Source organism: Bos indicus x Bos taurus, chromosome 8 (assembly GCF_003369695.1).
Source record: "Bos indicus x Bos taurus breed Angus x Brahman F1 hybrid chromosome 8, Bos_hybrid_MaternalHap_v2.0, whole genome shotgun sequence".
Lineage (NCBI taxonomy): Eukaryota > Metazoa > Chordata > Mammalia > Artiodactyla > Bovidae > Bos > Bos indicus x Bos taurus.
This window is the reverse complement of record NC_040083.1, coordinates 45,362,488-45,376,865: the sequence shown is the minus strand read 5'-3', so window position 1 is coordinate 45,376,865 and position 14,378 is coordinate 45,362,488. Positions and strand designations below refer to the sequence as shown.

Here is a 14,378-nt window from a genome sequence, read left to right as displayed (position 1 = left end):
TATTCCAGCAGAATCACCTCAGCTTATTCTGTTGCTCCTGATTGAAAACCTTTCTGGAACCAGAGGAGCCTCCTAGAGCTGTTCTAGAAACCACAGAGAGATGCTGGTGACAGCTCCTGCGATGCACACACACCACCGCAAGCCAAATCCCAGCCACAGGGAGCTCCAGTCCCACAGAAAACAGCAACTCAGGGCCCTGAGGATGCAGCTGGGCGTGGGGAGTTAAGCCAAACCCCTCACAATGCACATGTGAGAGGACGACCTGGAACCCCCAAAGGGAGCAGGAGCCCTGAGGAACTCTCACCCTAGGTAGGAAAGTAAAATCATAGCGCCATGCAAAGCTGGGGGCACAGGGTCATTCTTCAGTCACTCTCCCTAGCTTCTCTGTTGAGCAGGCCTTATTCATGAATAACACTCAGCATCCAGTTGTCTAAGTGGCGGATCATTGAGTAGAATATGCACTGAGTTTAAATACAAACACACATGGGATGTTGTCTTGCTGTGGGTGAACTTGGGTGAGTTGTGGAGCCTCAGTTTCCTCTTCTGATTATGGGCATAATCAGAGCTGCTGGTTCGTCAAGGAGATTAAAGGAGACAGCTCCTGCGACTCTCCAGGTCAGTGCCTGGCAGGAGTCAGTGTGCAATGACAGGTGGTTCGGCTGGTTTCGTCATCAGGGTGGGTTTTGATGGTCAGTGACCTTGGGGTGCTCTCACACATGGGGGTGTGCCGGGGACCAGCCCCGGCTGATCCAGGGAATTCGAAGCGGGGACGGCGTCGGCGAGGATCAGGAAACAATTGCTTAATTAAACGTTAATTAAGGATATAAAGAGTAATAGAATGAGGATAGCTCAGTGAGGAAATTCAGTGGAGAAAAGAGGCTGAATAATTCAGCCAGAAGGTAAGAGAAAGAACGACATGGTGAGACCAAGTTTTGGTGAACAAGGCCTGCACTTTATTTTCCAAAGTAGTTTTTATACCTTAAGTTATGCATAGAGGATAATGGGGGAAGGGGTAGAGTCAGGCAGCAAGCCAGGCTTTCTTCCTGCAAACTTATCATATGCAAAAGCTTAGGTGATTTGCATCATCTTCTGGCCCGGAGGCCTGTTAACATTTTAAGACCTTTTCTTCAGAAAACTTATTTTTCTCTAAAGGTGATTGGTCAGGAGCCACCCTCCAAAAGCATTAGATAAAGTTGCATTCCTACAGAGCAAAGGTGTGGTGGGCTATAACAAGAAAAAGAATTAACTCAAGGGTCCCAGGTTACAAACATTAAAGCTACTACTTACACCAATTATATTAATCAATACACTGCCAGGGACACAGCAGGTAAGGGATATGGAGACTTAGCAGCAAACATTGGCCCAACAAGTGAAAATCCCTTCACCAATACAATTTCTAATCAATCTTTTAACTACTCAAAAGAATCTGTGTTTAGACAGTTTAGAACATCTCCTGCCTCTCACAGATGGGAGGCTCTGAACAATCACATGTGGCCAGAAAAACCTATTCAGGCAGGCTAGAGGATTTCCAAAGGAGTTTGTAGGTTAAACACTGTCACACCCAGGAATTATTAACTGGAGCTGTAAGCTAACTCTTTTTTCAGAGAGGTAGTGGGGGACAGCCCCCCGTAAAGTCAGAGGTGTAGATGAAAGCACAAAGCAGAAAGTAGGCAGACTCTGGTTTTGGGGGTAGATTGCTCGAGCATTTCCAGGGAGACTCCTGAGGCTTGATCCCGCCTTTGCGTATGCCAAGCCTCCTTCCTCATGACCTTTGCCAGGGGCGGAGCTCGCTCCCCGCAGGGGTGGCTGCTGACTGGGCACCAGGCCAACCAGTTGTCACCCTCCCTGTGGTGTGGCTAGTCCATGCTCTCGCAGAGCACACTGGCCACTGGTCTTGAGTAGAAAACTGACGGCTGAGATCATCCCTGAGCGCAGGTGAGTTTGTTGTTCTGCAGTGGCGATTTATAGCCGTTGTTCTCAAAATTGAGTGGATCCCCCAGGAAATGTGTGTCCCGTCCCTGGGAAGACTTGTTAACACATAGGTTGTTGGGCCCCACCCCTGGAGTTTCTGATTCTGTAGTTCTGGCTGGAGGCCACACTCGGCAGGTTTTTTATTGAGGTAGGACTGATTTGTAATCCTGTGTTAGTTTTAGGTGTGCAGCGCAGTGATGCATTTTATTTATATACATATATATTCCTTTTTGTATTCTTTTCCCTTGTAGCTCATTAAAAAATACTGGGTTTGGTTCCCTGTGCTATATAGTAAGCCCTTGTTGATTATCTGTTTTCTATATAGTAGTGTGTACATGTTGGAGAAGGCAATGGCACCCCACTCCAGTACTCTTGCCTGGAAAATCCCATGGACGGAGGAGCCTGGTAGGCTGCAGTCCATGGGGTTGCTAAGAGTCAGACACGACTGAGCAACTTCGCTTTGACTTTTCACTTTCATGCATTGGAGAAGGAAATGGCAACCCACTCCAGTGTTCTTGCCTGGAGAATCCCAGGGATGGGGGAGCCTAGTGGGCTGCCGTCTATGGGGTTGCACAGGGTTGGACACAACTGAAGCGACTTAGCAGTGTGTATATGTTAATCCCATCCTCCTTATTTATCCCTCCCCAACCCTGCATTTCTAACAATAGTAGCTGATGATGCTGGGGCTGCTGTGTGGGGACCCCCCTTTGAGAACCTGTTGGCCAAGCACAAGAAAGCCAGATAACTAGAGGCCAAAAAACCCCCTATCCATCCCTTAGTCTAAAGCATATCTTCATTTCTTAGAAGCAAAAGGAGTGTGGGTTACTCCTGCCACTCAGAGGGGCAGGTCACACTCTTGCCACAAATTCTGTTGGCACTGAAATCATCTAACACCAGTTTCACCTCTCAGCTTGGCAGGATGCTTGTGAGGAAGGCAGAGACCTGAGCAGAGCCTCCGTCACCCTAATGCTGACCCCACTGAGCTTCGGACAAGGCAGGTGTAATGTCCATGTTTGTGTCCTCATCTATAAAAACCTGAAGTAGGAGTCCTGACCTCCCGCAGAGAGAGTGTCTGCAGACTGCTGGGAGAGTGACAGTGGGCAACAGCGACTGTGCAATTTACAGAGTTCTATTTATAGGTCACCCTTCAGGCTGAAACGGATTTGTCATTGTCCTCCAGGCCCTCTCTTTCTACTTGGCCTGTAAGGGGCACACACTGGACCCATCTGTGAAATGATGGGGGGGTGGTGGGATGCGGGGAGGGGCATCTCCAGGGGATGCTCCAAACTGGGTGGCACAGAGCCCACCTTGCCCTGTCCTTCCTCTGTTGGCTGCTCCCTCCTGGAGGACGGGATGTCTCCTCCCCCGATCTCGGGTGCCCTCGGCCTGCAGCGCCCTGAGGCAGGGTTTCGGTTCCCAGCCTGATATCGAGGGCAGGCACTAGACCCCCCGGGACCAGTGGCAAGATCCTAACCCATCAGCTGTGCAGAAACAGATTTCCACATACAGTTAGAAAGTAGTGAAACAAGTGTTGACTAGGAGGAAAAAGAATACGGTGTGTGTGGATAGACTGACAGGCAGGCTCAGAGCTGTGCCTTTCTGGCGGTTTGAATCACCTTTCTGGGGCATTTCTTCTGAGTTTCCTTTGGTCAGTCATCCTGCTTTGCTGGCCCTGTATCTCAGGGTCCTCCCATGTCTGCATGTGTGTCTCTTAGCCAAGATGGATTCTAGCGAAGAGGCGTGTGGGTAGGTTGCCATCACTTACTATGCGGGGACACCCTCTCTCTCTTGACCTCCAAGGAGACTTTCTGCACAGGTGTCGTCGGGGAGGTCTTCCTAACTTCAGGAATGAGGAGTATGTGGTCTTCTGTCTTTTATCTGGACAGGGCCCAGCCTCCTACATCATCCTGCTCTTATGGAGTTTCTGTCCACAGGGGAGAAACTGTTCAACCTGGGTCCATCCATCTCCTGCCTCAACGCTGCAGTACCAAAGAGCTTCTCCCCTTTGGAGGAGAGGAGCTGTGGCAGGCCTGAAACCTTTCCTGAACAGCTGGCCTCACTTGCTGGGAGTCCAGTGAGGCAGGCGTCTGACAGTAGTACCGACTTCTCCCTGTCTCGCCTCTCAGAACAGGGCCTCTGAACACAAGCTGAGCGATCTGTGTACCCAGCCTTTCTTCCTGCATGCCGCGATTGAAGCGGGCTGGAAAGCACCTGCTGTAGCCATTCGGTCTGGACCAGAGGGCAGGTAGGAGGTCCCTTAGGCAGAGCACACAGCCTTGCAGACATGCGAGAGGGAAGCTCATTTCAGGACTGAATGACTTTTGTCTGGCCCCTTCCTCTCGGGTGAAACTCACAAGCTGGTGGTGGGACCAGCAGGGGCAGAATCTTCCCATTGCCTGAGTGAGGGAAAGAGGGGCTTTGTGGTGATTTTCTAGGGGTGCTCCTGCATAGATCAGGCCCTGGTCCCTGCTGAGCAAATGTTCAGGGGGCAGGAAAACAGGCCTGAGCTCAGCAGAAGTCAGAACCAGGTGCAGGAGGTCCAGGCTCAGAAACCAGCTGAAGTCCCTCTTTATCTTTACAAGACCAACATGCTTCTACACTCCATTCCAATTTAGAGGGAGGGCTAAGTTACCAGGGAGCATGAAATCAGGAGATGATTTCCAAGACCTTTTTCCGTCTATTTCCTGCTCTCCCAGCACTGGTCCTAACACCCTGTTCGGTCTCCCAAGGAGGTCTTCTGGGCTGCCGTCCTGCCCCGGTGCCCTGCTTCTCCCACGTGCACCTGGAGGATCTTACACTGACCATAAGATCCCTAACAGGCAGAGAGAATGAGGAAGTAGGACCCTCGGGGTGAGAGAGAGCGAACCCGATGAATTGGGCCATTGCTGTGAGTTAGATGTCCTTTGTTAGAAAGGGGGAAATTGCTACGACTGTGACTTTCAGAGTAAAGTTCCTCTCGAAAGCCTGTCTCTCACCTGTCCAGAAGAGAGATTGTACATCTTTCAAGCCAGAAATCACACTTGGCAGTTTTTCTCTTAACTGTACAGATAGATGACTGCTTTTTTCAGATGCCTTACACGCAGCCCATTTCCCTGCTCACAGAAACTAGTCTCTTCGCAGGCTGAGCAGGACGGAAGGGCTCCATGTAAGCCCAGCAGTTTTTTCCCCTAGGTTAACAGAGTTTCGCCTGAATTGTCCAGCTCGGGCGCCGTCCGGCTGGACGAGGGGCCCTGCGAGAGCTGACCAGGTACTGAGGGCATCTTCTGCCCTCAGTGCTGTCTGATCTTACCTTGTGTCAGCCTCGATGGTCATCAGTTTCCCTTTTATTCACACTGCAGGGCTTGAAGAATCAGGCCCGGGTGAAGCTGAATATCGTGAGGTGTCCCCCGGTGACCACCGTGCTGATCAGGAGACCAGACCTTCGCTACCAGCTAGGGTTCAGCGTCCAGAACGGAATTGTAAGTTCAGCCCCATACCTCTTCCAGAAGTCTGACCCACGAAACCAAGGCCCAGGGTTTGGGTCTTTGGAGGGTATTTTTAAAGCAGGTCTGTTCCCAGAAAGAATCTGGCAAGAGAGGGGCGGATGGGTGAAGGCAGACCCCCTTCCTCCGTGGCCAGAGAATTCATTGCCTCCCCTGGGAGGAGAATGGCCCTCCCAGCTGCCGACTTGAGATAGTTTGGAAGGTACCCACCTTCCCCACAGCCTTGGCTGAGAACCCACCCCTGTGGGGGTTATGTGTGAATGACTTCCTCCTTGCCTTCTTGACCTGAATTTGGCAGTTTGGGGATAAAGTGTATTTTCATCACTTGGATGTCTGCTTTTAAATACTGGGTTAGCCAGAAAGTTCATTTGACTTTTCCTACAAGATGTTATGGGATGAACCCTAACAAATTTTTGGTCAACTCAGTACTTCCCTTTTTTCCCCTTTATTGTGATAAAACATACACAGTAGTAAGTTTGCCATTTAAACCATTTTTAAACATACAATTTAGTGCCTTTATAGGACATTCATGAAGTGGTTGTAACCATGCTTCCAAAACATCTTTATCTCAAACAGAATCCCCATATTCAGTACTACTCCCCTTTCATCCTGGTTTGCCTTATTCTAGACTCATAGTAATTCTGGGCTTTGGTGACAAATCTGTAACCTTCTAGATATTACAGATTTTGGATGTGCCCTCCCTCTCTTTGCATTCATCTTTTAAGATAGAAAACCCTATCCTTTTTCCTCCCTTAAATTTTAATTGACTTGTAGGTAATTAAAATTTTATTCCAAGTGTGTCTTAAGCAATACCTTTGAAGTTCCCAGTTGGAGTTGAAATACCTAACCCACTTTAACTATTTTTTGTACCCATGTAGCCTCATTTCCTTCTTAAGAGAAGAGCCAAGGTTACTCCTTATTGTTCTGGTCTGACTACCTGTTTTTATCAGTTTAAACTTCCTTGTGTGTGTTTTTCCCAAGTTGAATAATATTAGAAGTTGTTCAATTGTTAACAGAGGATTGTCCTATAAGAGATGCAGAGCCCTCAGTTTTATCTCAAGTGTGGGAAGCACCTAAGGGCCCAACTCCCAGAGTACCTGACAGGCTGAAGGGTCCACATGCTCACAGACGCAGAAAGCGTGTTGTCCTGAGGTGTTGCAGTATCGTCTTCATAGGCTTTTAGAGAAAGGTGCACAGTCAGGAGTGAAAAGCCAGCTCTGTTAACTCAAACCATGTTCCTCTGGGACAATTCCAACTGCTTTGTGGGTGAGGTGGGGGTGCCTGCCACTGCAGGCTCAGGCCAGAGCCCTCCACCAGCCTCCAGCCTCTGCCCACCACTGTGCCTGGCTGCACTGAGACAGAAAACAGCCACGTTAGCGTTTCTGCCAGGGGCGAGTGGAACAAGAACCACTGCGCTGGGAAGGCCGACGAGCTTCTGCCCTCCAGCTGGCCAAACTGTGGCACACACAGTGGGGTTCTAGCAGGTTCTAGCCCCAGCGTAAGTCATGTAACTGACCCTAAGAAGCCAGCCGCTAGCATCACACAGTTCAGTGTTTGAGTCCTGGATAATACTAACCTGCGTTATGTAGACTGACAGTTTGAAAACACTGGCAGCTCTGTGACAGGCCCAGACAGCTCTCTTTACCAAAGCTGAGCTGGGATGGAAAGTAGTCTGGATTCACAGTGCCGTGAAATCCAGTGATGTGTGCGTTCCCTATGCAGAGTGCATGAACACGAACGGGCCGCCTGGGGGTCCAGAGTCCTCTTGCTGGTAGAAACAAAGATGTCAACGTCCAAAGCCTGCCCATGGCAGCTTCTCAGAGATGAGAGCACTGGGGGCGGAAAATTCCAGAAAAGACAATCTCCTGCCCCAATGGGTTTCCTAGCAGATGGTGCCCCCTGGGATGGGTCACTTGGCCTCTGACTAAATTTGGCCTTCGACTCTGACAGATCTGCAGCCTCATGCGAGGGGGAATAGCAGAAAGAGGAGGCGTCCGCGTGGGACACCGCATCATTGAAATCAACGGGCAGAGTGTGGTGGCCACCCCACACGAGAAGATCGTCCACATCCTCTCCAACGCCGTGGGGGAGGTAGGGGAGGAGCCTGGGGTGGGAGTCCCCTGGAGCCCCTCGTCCCAGCCAGGAAGCCCTCCTGAGAGTTCTTCCAGATCCTGAACACATCCCTACAACCAAACTGTCTTGGACCAGAATTGAAACCCAATAACAAGTGGTTGTCTGAGAGCTGCTCCTCAAAAACATCATCACATCACCTCAGCCTTCTCCTCTGGCAGCATCTACCCACCTCCTCTTCTAGTTCTCTGATCTGGGCATATTCTCTCTGTGGCTACCCAAGTTTTCTCCATTTTTCCCAGCTAATCTCACCAAATGTGCCTGCAAGATTTAAGTCTCAGATTCAAGTCTAATCTGCAGCTCCCTGGTACGGCCAGGCTGAACAGGGGTCTGAACAGCTGTTCTGGGGGAGGGAGGGAGGCAGGAGCAGCCAAAACCCCACAGTTGTCCTCGTCCTGTTTTAAGGGGTTTTCTCCTTAAAAAAAAAAAAAAAAAAAAACAAGCCAAAGCCTGGTGAGAGCCAGAGCTTTGGGGAAAGTAGAGCATTCTGGTTTTCGTTCTTCACTCTCTATCACCCCTAATGCTTTAGAAAGCCCATGGATTCTGCTCTTCCTGGAGGCTGCCTGGGTCAGATCCGTGTTAGAAAGGGGGTGGGCGGGGAGAGGGCTGTACCTTGAAAGGCGCCCCAGCCGTGCGGCGGCACCCACACAGCCCTGGAGTCCCCGCCTGCAGCTGATATGTGTTTCTGCCTGCAGATCCACATGAAGACGATGCCGGCTGCCATGTACAGACTGCTGACAGCCCAGGAGCAGCCCGTCTACATCTGAGGCCGCGCTCCGCGGTGGCATGCATGGAGGCCTCTCCTCACTTGTGGTTGTGTTTCTCGTGCTGCATCTGTGTGCCCACTGAGACCTTCCCCTCTCACGCCCAGCACTCGGTTTGACACGGAGGAAGAGAATCCGCAGTGACCTCCCTCTCTCTCTCTCTCTCCGGTTTGCTTTGTTTGTTTTAAATGCCAGGGAAGTTTTGTATACACTCCTTTGAGGCTGGAGAGCAGGTCAAAGTCACCCAGAGTCTGCCGAGGACCTTCCTGAAGGGCCCTTGCAGGAGGGGGCCCTGAGGAGGGTTGTCACCACGCTGCACCCTCCCTTTCCAAGAGGTGCAGACCTCTTTGGAGGAGCCCCTGGGGACGGTGAAGAAGCCGATTCCGCAGTGCCTACGATCCAATGGCTGATCTCTGCTCTCTTCCAGTCAGTTCATGGGAATATGGTAGTAATGGGGGAGCCGGCCCACCGTGTACTTGGAGCATCATACGCCATTTCCTCCCGGAATTTCTGAGCCAACCTTATGCCTCTTCTTTAGCCAGTTTTAGTTTCAACATAATTGTTTTTTCTAATGTGAACCTTTTCACCCTGGGATAGAAGGGGAACTATGGGGACGCGGATACCTGTGCAGAGAACTGGGCGATTCCCGAGGTTACCAACCATTAGATAAACACAGGCAGGTACTTCTGCCTTCTTCTACACCACACGTACGTACACACGTCTCACTTGCATATATTCCACCCTGCCCTCCTGCCCGCCACCAGTGAGGCACCCAGAGCCCCTGGAAAACCCACATGGCCTCTCTGTGAGGCCCCTTCCCCCACAGGTGAGGGCCGCGGGGGCCGGTGAGCCCTGTCCAGAGAGAGACAGCCCTCTGAGGCTGAGATCCGGCCCTGCCGGCATCTCCTTGGCTCAGGGGGGTTCTGGTGGACTCCCATGCCCCCCCACCCCAACACACACACACCCCACACACTGGGAGTCTGGACAGGATGGACTGCTCCCCTTGAAGATGAGGAACCCGATGTGATCGTGTTAAGCTTCCTGGTCTAAGGTGAGACCGGCCGCCTTCTCTTCTCAGGGCCACGAGGCAGGATGTGACATTTGAGAGGCCAGCGCGGTACACAGACCACCAAACTAAGGGGACAGTCGGAACCTCAAGCGATGCCTAAGAATCCCCAGATGAATTCCAAAAACATCTTGCTGCCTCGGGGGCCTGAAAAAGCTTTTACTTGGTGTGGAATGTTGCGTGTTCTCATCAGGCGCCTCCCATCCGTGGGTTTCGTTCGTCTCAGTCGGTGCAGATGTTCTTGTAATACCTTGATTCTGAGCCAGTTTTCACTTACTCTTGGTCCAAAGAGCGCTTTTGTTTTCATGTGGGTGGGGTGTGGCTTCGTTTGCTTTTCGTTTTGTTCCATTTGTGACCTCCACAGAGACAGGGTAAGAGAAACTATTTTGTGATATTATTATAGTCCCTGTTCTCAACATCTGGGCTATTTATGTTGTGTCTGTGGAAATAGCAACCTGGTGAGCACATGTTGGGTGGTATGGATTTATACCTCGAACAGAGCGATTTCAGGGAGGGAGAAAGTGAATGAGAAAAGACTGGGAACAAGAGACTTCTGCCAGAGAGGTGGTGCATTCTGGGATCTCTGTGCTGAGTTTTCTGCTTAGGCAGGAAAGCCAGGTGCTTCAGTGGCGTTAGTGGCTGGACTCCCAGTGTGACCGTGGGTCAGACCCTGCCAAAGAGAGGCTGTGCTGCCCACACATCCCCCCTGGGATGGGGCTGCCCCTTCTCCAAGGGTTCAGGGTGGGCAGTATGGGACCCCTGGACAACTTTTGAGGACAATTAGCTGAATGTTGCTAAGTTGCTGCTAAGTAGGAGATCAGCCCCAAGGCTAACCCACTGCGAACCTGAGGAGCCACGAACTTCAGTACCATTTACCAAACTATAGTGTCTGATGACATACAATTAAATACTAAAGAGTCCTGAGTTCACCTTACCTTTGCCAGAAAGAGTGGATAAAACAGGAATGCAGCATTCTGGGTGGTATTTGGATATAACCGGAGAGAGGCTCGTGCCGTCTGCTCCCAGGTGAGCTCTTGAGCCACCTGCCCCCATGCCCATTCAGAGGCATCGGTGATCGGCCACTGGCCAGGAATCCCGCCAGCACATCCCTGTGCAGCCCTCCACGTCGTTACAATGCAGCGTCTTCACCCAAAGCAGAGGAGGAGGCAGGCTACACTTTCTATTGATATTGTACAAAAATCTAGAAAGTCTGGTGGGTGTTTTTGCCAGTTTGGTAAACTGTCCTAGGAGACTAATGTTTTAGTATAAGATTATCCCACCACATACCTTTGTATCAATAAGAGTGGCTCCTCACACCCGGACAGCCAGATCTCTAGCTTGGTGGAGGTTCAGTCAGCTATAGTGTATTCTTACCGGCCTGACTGCCGGTAAGTCAGGGGAGTCAGCCCATCTTTAGAAGTTAAGCAGGAGGCTGGATCTTAACAGTAACTCCGTTTGGGAAGTCTCACGGGAAGTAATGGCCTGTTTCCCTCTGACATCCCAGTATCTATAGTTACATATGTAAATATCTGAAAGCCCCATGCAGTGGTGAAGACTGTGGACAGAGCAGCCTTCCCAAACGTGGCCCTAGGCAAAAAGCCACTCTTGCCACTTGGCTTGGACATGTGGTGACTCAGCTTTGGGGATAGACTCCCAGATCCATCTACTCTTCCTGGTCCAGCCAGGATGCGCCAGAACCTGCCCTGCCTCTGCCTTCTCAAATGTGACCATTTCAGGGAGCCACCCTCAGCCTTGGGTTCACGAGAAGATGAAGCCCCCAGAGACCAGTGCCTGGAGCCCATCATGGGGCACTGGACTCTGAGTCCCTGCACCCGGGTCTGCTTTCCCAACATTGCCCATCAGCCCCGGCCTCAGAGAGTCCCAGAGTAACCTACTACCTCCCCATCGCTCCCGCTATCCTGGTCACACCCGCCACCCCGTCTGCACGCAGATGAGACCTGCCCCCGAGCCCAGCAGTGAGGCTGTTACCAATGTTTACAATTAGGGGCACCTCCTCTGAGGCGTGTTTACTCCCCCACTCCCAAGGCCACTTGCTGGTCTGAGTTTCATGTCCGTCTGCCCCTTCCCTGGTTGAGGCCGACTTGAACACACAACCCTGATCTTACGTCCCGACCCTCCATCCGTCAAGGCCATGGTGAGGACTGTGTGGGAAGGATATTCCTTGTACATACTCAGCACAGCCCCTAGAGTTTGGACTTGTACTATTGTTCTGTAAAGAGGGTGAAATAGAGCTTATTGTAAAGCGTTGGGAGAAGTATAGTATTGTATTTGTAACAATATGGTTCTTTGTATACACAAAACTCAATCTCTATATATAATTATAAATATATATAAATAAGATATATATACACGTGAGCCTGGAATGTTGATGCCGCACACCCACTGAATGTATTTCCCCTGACAGTCTGGTCACTGGGCTGGCCCACCCTCCCCTCCTCCGTACTGTTTTGGGGGTTGTGATGTATTTAATGTGTTCTCTTCCTTTATTTAACTGAACGCTAATGTCTGTAAGAGTTGCCGCAACAATAAACAAGAACATCACCTCTTGGCCCTGGCTGAGCGTCTTCATGTTTCAGGGGAGGGACAAGACTGAAAGTGGGGGAAAGATGTCATCAGCCCAAAGGCCACTTCCTCCCCACCCCGTGGGGCCTGCTCCGTGCTCAGAGCCCATTGCCTAAACGGGCAGGTTCTGTGAACCTAGGAAACACAAGCGGCTGTGTCAGCTGTTAGAAAGTCCACTGTCTCGTCGACCTCCTGGGAGCACACTGAATGAGACATAGGAACCCTCTGGGCTTCTCAGTGAGGGAAAGGAAGTAGAAGTGAATTACCTTCCCAAGAAATCTCCAGGGAGGGGAGGTAGCCCTGCTTAAGTGGACTGCAGAAGGAAAAGTTCCGTGTCCCATCCCCCACCCCATCACAGAGGACAGAGGAGCCTGGCAGGCTGCAGTCCACGGAGTGGCAAGAGTTGGACACGACTTAGTGACGGAACAATAACTGAATCATTGCTGCAGAGCAAAAATTAACATTGTAAATAAACTATAACAACAAAATCTGACTCATACAAATACAGAATGAACATGTTATCAAATACAGAATGAACATGTATCAAATATTTATTAACTCATTAATTGATAACATCCGCTGGATCATCGAAAAAGCAAGAGAGTTCCAGAAAAACATCCATTTCTGCTTTATTGACTATGCCGAAGACTTTGACTGTGTGGATCACAATAAACTGTGGGAAATTCTGAAAGGGATGGGAATAACAGACCACCTGACCTGCCTCTTGAGAAACCTATATGCAGGTCAGGAAGCAACAGTTAGAACTGGACATGGAACAACAGACTGGTTCCAAATAGGAAAAGGAGTATGTCAAGGCTGTATATTGTCACCCTACTTATTTAACTTATATGCAGAGTAGAAGAAGCACAGGCTGGAATCAAGATTGCCGGGAGAAATATCAATAACACCAGATATGCAGATGACACCCCTGTTATGGCAGAAATTCAAGAGGAACTAAAAAGCCTCTTGATGAAAGTGAAAGAGGAGAGTGAAAAAGTTGGCTTAAAGCTCAACATTCAGAAAACGAATATCATGGCATCTGGTCGCATCACTTCATGGGAAGTAGATGGGGAAACAGTAGAAACAGTGTCAGATTTTATTTTGGGGGACTCCAAAATCATTGCAGATGGTCATCGCAGCCATGAAATTAAAAGACGCTTACTCCTTGGAAGGAAAGTTATGACCAACCTAGACAGCATATTCAAAAGTAGAGACATTACTTTGCCAGCAAAGGTCCGTCTAGTCAAGGCTATGGTTTTTCCAGTGGTCATGTATGGATGTGAGAGTTGGACTGTGAGGAAAGCTGAGCGCTGAAGAATTGATGCTTTTGAACTGTGGTGTTGGAGAAGACTCTTGAGAGTCCCTTGGACTGCAAGGAGATCCAACCAGTCCATCCTAAAGGAGATCAGTCCTGGGTGTTCATTGGAAGGACTGATGCTAAAGCTGAAACTCCAATACTTTGGCCACCTCATGTGAAGAGTTGACTCATTGGAAAAGACTTTGATGCTGGGAGGGACTGGGGGCAGGAGGAGAAGGGGACGACAGAGGATGAGATGGCTGGATGGCATCACTGACTCGATGGACGTAGGTCTGAGTGAACTCCAGGAGTTGGTGATGGACAGGGAGGCCTGGCGTGCTGCGATTCATGGGGTCGCAAAGAGTCAGACACAACTGAGCGACTGAATTGATGAAACAGGTAAGATGGGAAGAGTATTTTGAAGAACGAAATATTAAGTTTTTTAAAAGGACTTAGAATGAAACCTCTAGGTTAGATATAACTGGTTAATGTCCTTCAAGGCCCTATAACTATCACCTTTGGAATCCTCTTTTCTAAGCAGAAATCATTTGCATCTCTAGTTGGGGGTACAGGGAAGACTGTTAGATGATAATAAAAGCCATGCAGAAGAATAAAGCACGAAAAGAGAGTCAAAAGCAGGGACTCCAACAGATATTTGTGCACCCATGTTCATAGCAACTTAATACACAGTAGTCAGACTGGAAGCAACCCAAGTATCTGTCAAGGGATGAATGAATACACAAGATGCATGCATATAAAATGGACTATTACACAGCCTTAATAAGCAAATTCTGACACATGTTGATGTTTGAAGACACATGCTAAGTAAAATAAGCTAGTCAGAAAAGGACAAATATTGTATGACTCAACTTACATGATCTATCTAGAGTAAACACATTCATAGACACAGGAAGAAGAATGGTGGTTGCTGAGGCTGAGGGAGGGCAGAATGGGGAGCTATTGTTTAATGGATATAGTTTCCATTTAGGAAGATGGAGAATGTTCTGGACATGGGTGGTGGTTATAGTTGCACAACAATGAGAACGTACTTAGTGCCTCAGAATTTTAACCTTAAAAATGCTTTA

General features: G+C 49.6%; 1 protein-coding gene across 2 annotated transcripts in view; it reads left to right on the top strand.

Moving 5' to 3' along the window:
* The window catches only part of APBA1 (amyloid beta precursor protein binding family A member 1), a 237,106-nt gene extending 225,124 nt beyond the window's left edge, over positions 1-11,982 (top strand). For both annotated transcript variants that reach the window (XM_027549431.1, XM_027549432.1), the window contains 3 exons: positions 5,310-5,429; positions 7,404-7,544; positions 8,279-11,982. In XM_027549431.1, the coding sequence (XP_027405232.1) occupies positions 5,310-5,429; positions 7,404-7,544; positions 8,279-8,350 (333 nt within the window). In that variant the 3' untranslated portion in view covers positions 8,351-11,982. The remainder of the gene's footprint in view (positions 1-5,309; positions 5,430-7,403; positions 7,545-8,278) is intronic.
* Positions 11,983-14,378: the final 2,396 nt, after the last annotated feature.